At 47.3% G+C, this 6,189-nt stretch overlaps 1 protein-coding gene across 1 annotated transcript in view; it reads right to left on the reverse strand.

The window, feature by feature from the left end:
- Positions 1–6,189, reverse strand: part of gpr179 (G protein-coupled receptor 179) — a gene marked incomplete at both ends in the record, with an annotated part of 60,725 nt that overhangs the window by 22,821 nt on the left and 31,715 nt on the right. The window contains one exon of the mRNA XM_083635989.1: positions 2,538–2,634. Within this exon, the coding sequence (XP_083492115.1) occupies positions 2,538–2,634 (97 nt within the window). The remainder of the gene's footprint in view (positions 1–2,537; positions 2,635–6,189) is intronic.

Here is a 6,189-nt window from a genome sequence, read left to right on the forward strand (position 1 = left end):
TTTTTGTGTGTGTGTGCACACACACACACACACACACACACACACACACACGTGTCACGCATGTCACATAGCACCGTGACAGTATACTACATCATATATCATATCATATCTACAGTACACACAACATGGGTTACATACATAATATACATACTACATCTCACCATACTCGACTGCGCAGCAGCCGAGCCGCGTCTGCGAGTCCGAGAGGCGGCCGACACCTCGAGAGGAAACCAACGAGGGATAGAGACACTGCATGAAATAGGCCACGCCCATCACGGGAGAAAGCTCACTTCCACACACCAGCGTTATTTTCCTTCAAACATAGCTAAAAGCTGTTGTGTGGTGGGGCTGTGCAGACAACAAATGTAAACTAGAACGACCGCAACGCGGACTTATGCCTCCGCCATTAGTTAATTATTGAGTCCAAATCGCCATTTGAGGCAAATTGGAAGAAATTCCGTCAAGGCGCTCCTGAGATATGCCGTTAACAAGCTTGAAAATGGAGTTGGAGAGGTCACAGTGACCTTGACCTTTGATCACCAAAATGTAATCCTTTCATCCTTGCACCCAAGTCGACGTTTCAGCCAAATTAGCAGAAATTCCATGAAGCCGTTCTTGAGATATCGCTTTAATGAACTTGGGAATGGCATTCGTCAGGTCAAAGCGACCTTGACCTTTGACCACGAAAATCTAATCAGTTCATCCTTGAGTCCAAGTCGATGTTTGAGGGAAATTTGATGAAATTCCGTCAAGGCATTTGTGAGATATCACGTTAACAAGTTGGAAAATGACATTTGAGAGGTCACAGTGACCTTGACCTTTGACCTTTGACCACCAAAATCTAATCAGTTCATCCTTGAGTCCAAGTCGATGTTTGAGACGAGTTTGATTAAATTCCGTCAAGGCATTCCTGAGATATTGCGTTAACAAGCTTGAAAATGGCGTTCGAGAGGTCACAGTGACCTTGGCCTTTGACCTTTGACCACCAAAATCTAATCAGTTCATCCTTGAGTCCAAGTCGATGTTTGAGGCAAATTTGATGAAATTCCCTCAAGGCGTTCCTCAGATATCGCGTTAACGTACGTACGGACGGATGGACGGACGGACGGACAACCCGGATCCATAATGTCTCCGGCCTGGCTATTGCCGGCGGAGGCATAAAAATCACCTATTAAAGTTGTTTTGTACTCCTGAGCAAAACAAGGAAGCCATTGAGAATTGGCGAGAAGAAAAATGTGGATCTAGCTGTCAGTGAAGTAAGTTGGAGTGTTCATCTTACGTATAATATATGATCTTTGTGTGCAACACCCGACCATGCACGGGACATAGGAGAACGCCAGGATTGGGGGGGAGTTTGTGTTTTCCCCCGTTTCGGGCGTGGCTTCTGAATGATGACGCACTCCGCAGTGTCTCTATGAGGAGGAGGAGGAGGAGGAGGGGAAGGAGGACGAGGCAGGGTAGGAATAGAGCGCTGCTAGTTCAGCGGGCATGGTGAGGGAAGCTAGAAAGGAGCACCCGCAGCGCGCTCTGTTTCTAGTTTTATTACGTTACCTTATTACACACAAACACACAGCATATCTTTGGACTATGGGAGGAAACCAGAGGAAACTCATGCAAACACGGGGAGAACATGCAAAATCCACCCCGACAGGGACCTGGGTGGAGATTCTAACCCACGACTTTTTTGGTGTGAGCCTGGCGACAGTGCTAACCACTGAGCCACCGTGCTGCCCAAATGCCACAACAGTAAGCAGTGTGTAGTAGGACTTTAAACAAAGACAATATATGAAGCACCTCTCAGTGAATTGGCCCTCTGTGCTTTGGGAGTGTTTGTGTGTGATTGGCTGACCGGTGTCCTGTGCTTTGGGAGTGTTTGTATGTGATTGGCTTACCGGTGTCCTGTGCTTTGGGAGTGTTTGTCTGTGATTGGCTGACCGGTGTCCTGTGCTTTGGGAGTGTTTATCTGTGATTGGTTTACCGGTGTCCTGTGCTTTGGGAGTGTTTATCTGTGATTGGTTTACCGGTGTCCTGTGCTTTGGGAGTGTTTGTCTGTGATTGGCTTACCGGTGTCCTGTGCTTTGGGAGTGTTTGTCTGTGATTGGCTGACCGGTGTCCTGTGCTTTGGGAGTGTTTGTCTGTGATTGGCTGACCGGTGTCCTGTGCTTTGGGAGTGTTTGTCTGTGATTGGCTGACCGGTGTCCTGTGCTTTGGGAGTGTTTGTCTGTGATTGGCTTACCGGTGTCCTGTGCTTTGGGAGTGTTTGTCTGTGATTGGCTTACCGGTGCCCTATGCTTTGGGAGTGTTTGTCTGTGATTGGCTTACCGGTGTCCTATGCTTTGGGAGTGTTTGTCTGTGATTGGCTTACCGGTGTCCTGTGCTTTGGGAGTGTTTGTCTGTGATTGGTTTACCGGTGTCCTGTGCTTTGGGAGTGTTTGTCTGTGATTGGCTTATCGGTGTTCTGTGCTTTGGGAGTGTTTGTCTGTGATTGGCTTATCGGTGTCCTGTGCTTTTGGAGTGTTTGTCTGTGATTGGCTTACCGGTGTCCTGGCCGGCCGGCGGGAGGCTGTAGTAGCCCTCCTTGCAGCGGCAGCAGTACTGGCCCAGTCGAAAGCCCTGGCCTGGAATTGGCTCACACTGCAAGACACAGGGAGAGTTGTCCATTTTGTCTGTTGTATTTTCATTTTTTTTATTTTCTCCCTGTTGTCTGGTCTGTTCTTAGTTTGTCCATCCTTTCTCTCTGATTCATTCATCTTGTCTGTAATAAAATACTGAAGCCGATTGGTATCATCGGAAAAACATTGAGTTTGGTTAATCATTCATGTTGATTAAGCCTTTATTACACTTTAATTTACCCATATCTATTGTACATAAATATCATGGTCAAGTAGCCCACATATATATATCTCCAGTCTTCACAGAATTCACATCATACTCCCAAAAAATTGTTAGGTTGTCTACATCTTCAAACAGATTTGAACCATCAACTGATATATTAAAGAAAAAACTCAAAATACTCCCCATACACAACATCAACACACTCCAGATATGCACTTTTGTCTATAAATGTATATATTTACCAACACAATTCTAACATACATACACATAACACAGATCACCTTCACCCGCCATGCTGTCTCACTACCAATAACTCATTTTCAACATGCTACAGAGGTGCCACACTATGGAACACTATATCAATATTGCCAAACACACATCATCTCTCAACTGATTTCAATCCAAACTTAGAAACCTCTCTGATGAGTCACACATAGATAGCCCTCATCATCTTAACTCATTGAGTGCCAATGACGACTTTAGTCGTCAATTCATTTAGTGACGTAGAGTGCCAATTGCGTTTTTTGACGGGGGGATGTCGATCTAAGCCTCTTACATCGCCTCTTACAATATGGGAGCTATTGAATGTGTCTAACCTATTTTACAGAACCCTTAGGTGGCGACAGTGCTCTCCAGATTAGAGAAATGTCCGAAATATAGCCTGAAAAAGCCCCCTGATCAAAGAGAAAGCGCTCATGCTGCAGCCCAGAGCCATGTAGATTGCTCTGGCTGCAACTGACGGTGCCTGGCAACAGCAGTCAATCTGCCACACAACTGAGCTCCTCTGCCTCTGTCTGTCTGTCTGCATAGTTTCTTCACACGATTACCCGCCAGACTGGCAGCACCCGACGCCGAAGTGCCAACCCTTATCCCTGCAGTCCGGCTTGGCATTTCCTTGTCGCGCTGGGATCCGCCCAGGAGCCGCCGTCAGCCGCCCGGCGCAAAAACGGAGGCTCCGAAAATAGACTGGGTGCGTGTGGGGAGGAGTTTGCAGCTCAGGGGGGGAGAGGGGGGTGGGGCACGCAGGCTGCACAGAACTACACCACGTCACTACATCAGAAAATATTAGCTAGAGTCAGTGAATGTGCTTGAAATGCTGCATTTCACAAAAGGCTGAATATCTCAGCTTATAATTTGAAAACTGTCTTTTTGCTCAAAACAGCCTATCTTCTCCGGCTCATAACTAAAGAACGGAAAATGGTATCAATAAACTTTTTTTTGCAGATGATAGAACAGGGTCTCCTCGTTCTTTGTGTGTGTTGGGTGTTTACATAGTAATATCACACAATATTCTGTGGGCCTCGAGAAATCACTGAAAACGCTCTGAAACTCTGGCACTGGGAGCTTCCGTTCTCCAAAAGTGGCTGGCACTCAATGAGTTAAAGTCCCTGGAAACCAGAAATATTTTTTTATTATTTAGCATTTTGACATCACAGGAACCTATGTTAATAAGCCACCAGCCAAATTTGAACGATGATGAACGTCGCAAAGTATATAAATTTAGGTTTGACAGTCATGGCAAAAGTCATGAGAATCAATTCGATTTTAGAGTGTATTTTCTCCCGCGGACTGTGTGGGCGTGTCCCGTCTGCAGCAGGTCTTTTCCTCTCTCTCTCTCTCTCTCGCTCTCTCTCTCTCTCTCTCTCGGAGACCTGCTCGGAGGAGAGAGAGAGAAGGAGAGAGAGAGAGAAGGAAAGAGAGATGGACTGTGTGTGTGAGTGTGTTCGCGCGTTGCTCGGCGAACACACTCGCCGCTGCGCTGCGAGTGCACAGCGCTACTGTGTGTGTGTCAGTGTGTGTGTGTGCGCGCGTGCGTGCATGCGTGTGTGTGATTCGATTCAATCTTATGACGTGATAAGATCATGCATTTTAGCAGCGCGCGCTCCGCTCTCTTCAATGAGGAAATGGAAATCCAGACCTTGTAGAAAAGTGACGATTTTTGGGGTTAGGGTTGAAAGTAATTCTCTCTCTTTTCTGAGGCACACAATTACTCACATAAGACCCTAAATTTAATAGTTGGGTTTCCAGGGACATAAAATGTCTGTCTACTCACTTATTTTGATTGCTTTTTCGTTTCCCCCTTTTTGTTCTTTTTCTTTTCTTTTCTCTTTCTCTTTTTCTACTGTCAAAATGACGATTGACACCACATGTCCGAGTATCGTCTCAGGCTGGGAGGGAGGGGGGGGGGCGGGGCTTTGACAGACACCTGAGAGCTTCTGTATGATTGATTGACAGGATAAAAATGGGACGTAATGAGCCCTAAGCACCGCCCACTCCTGTCTGCAATTTGGTGATGCTTAGCCTACAATTAGTCACATAAGACCCTCAATTACATGGTTGGTTTTGGTGCAGTCTGCTCGCCAGGGTCTTTAACCGTCTTTCTTCATTAGATTTCTTACTGCTTACACTCTCGCTCGTCGTTTCTGTATTGACATGTATTACTTTTGCTGCTGCTGCAATGACCGAATTTCCCCACAAATTGGATGTCATGGCATCTTATTATTTCATCTTATTGAGTGAAGGCTTTCCCAACCATAAAACGTCCTAATCAAACTAATAGCTGAATGTCACAGGTTTTTGTGTCCAAAAACTCTAATATTTGAATCATAAAATAAAATCTAATTTTAAACCAGGGAGCGTTTGTTTTTCTACAGCAAAACCCTGCTTCACATTCAGACAGTGACACGCATTCAGAGAGCTGCCCCGTACAACCACAATATTCTACCATTACACCGCTCCATCAGTTGACATCCTTTCTGTCATTGGTTGACTTTATCCTCTGTCAGTATGGGGGTGTAACTGAAGTACTGACAGGCCAGCGCTTCCCCCTCTGTCTGCGGCAGGGGAGCTGTCCGAGGTGCTGAACGTGGCAGAGCTCCACCACGCAGAGGCCGGCCCGCCGCTGTCCAAGGTACCAGCCGCTCTTCCCGCTACAGCGCGGGAGGACACCAGTCCTCACAGCCAGTCCTGGTGTGATCAAATCGATTCCCTGGCTGCTTCCTCTGTGAGAGGGTTCCTGAGTTGTGCTACTTAAATAGGCTACTGTTGATTTTAGTCTACTAGGCATGTCGCGCGCTACGTGCGCTCGATTCCTGCCTGTCCTGCAGCTCGCCAAGCTGGCCCTGCAACTCGCAGTCGCAGCTCGGCCGCAGCGCGGCCTTGCCCGCAGCTCGGCCGCTGTGTGGCCTTGCCCGCAGCTCGGCTGCTGTGTGGCCTTGCTTGCCCTATTGGTGCGCGCACAGCATCTCTCTCCCCCTCTCTCTCTCTCTCTTCCTCAGTCTTCCCCCCCTCTCTCTCACTCTCCTCTCTCTCCTCTCCCTCTCCTGTCCTCTCTCCCACAGTCTCTCTCCCCTC

The sequence above is a fragment of the Poromitra crassiceps genome (genome assembly GCF_964638095.1).
Source record: "Poromitra crassiceps genome assembly, chromosome: 4".
NCBI lineage: Eukaryota > Metazoa > Chordata > Actinopteri > Beryciformes > Melamphaidae > Poromitra > Poromitra crassiceps.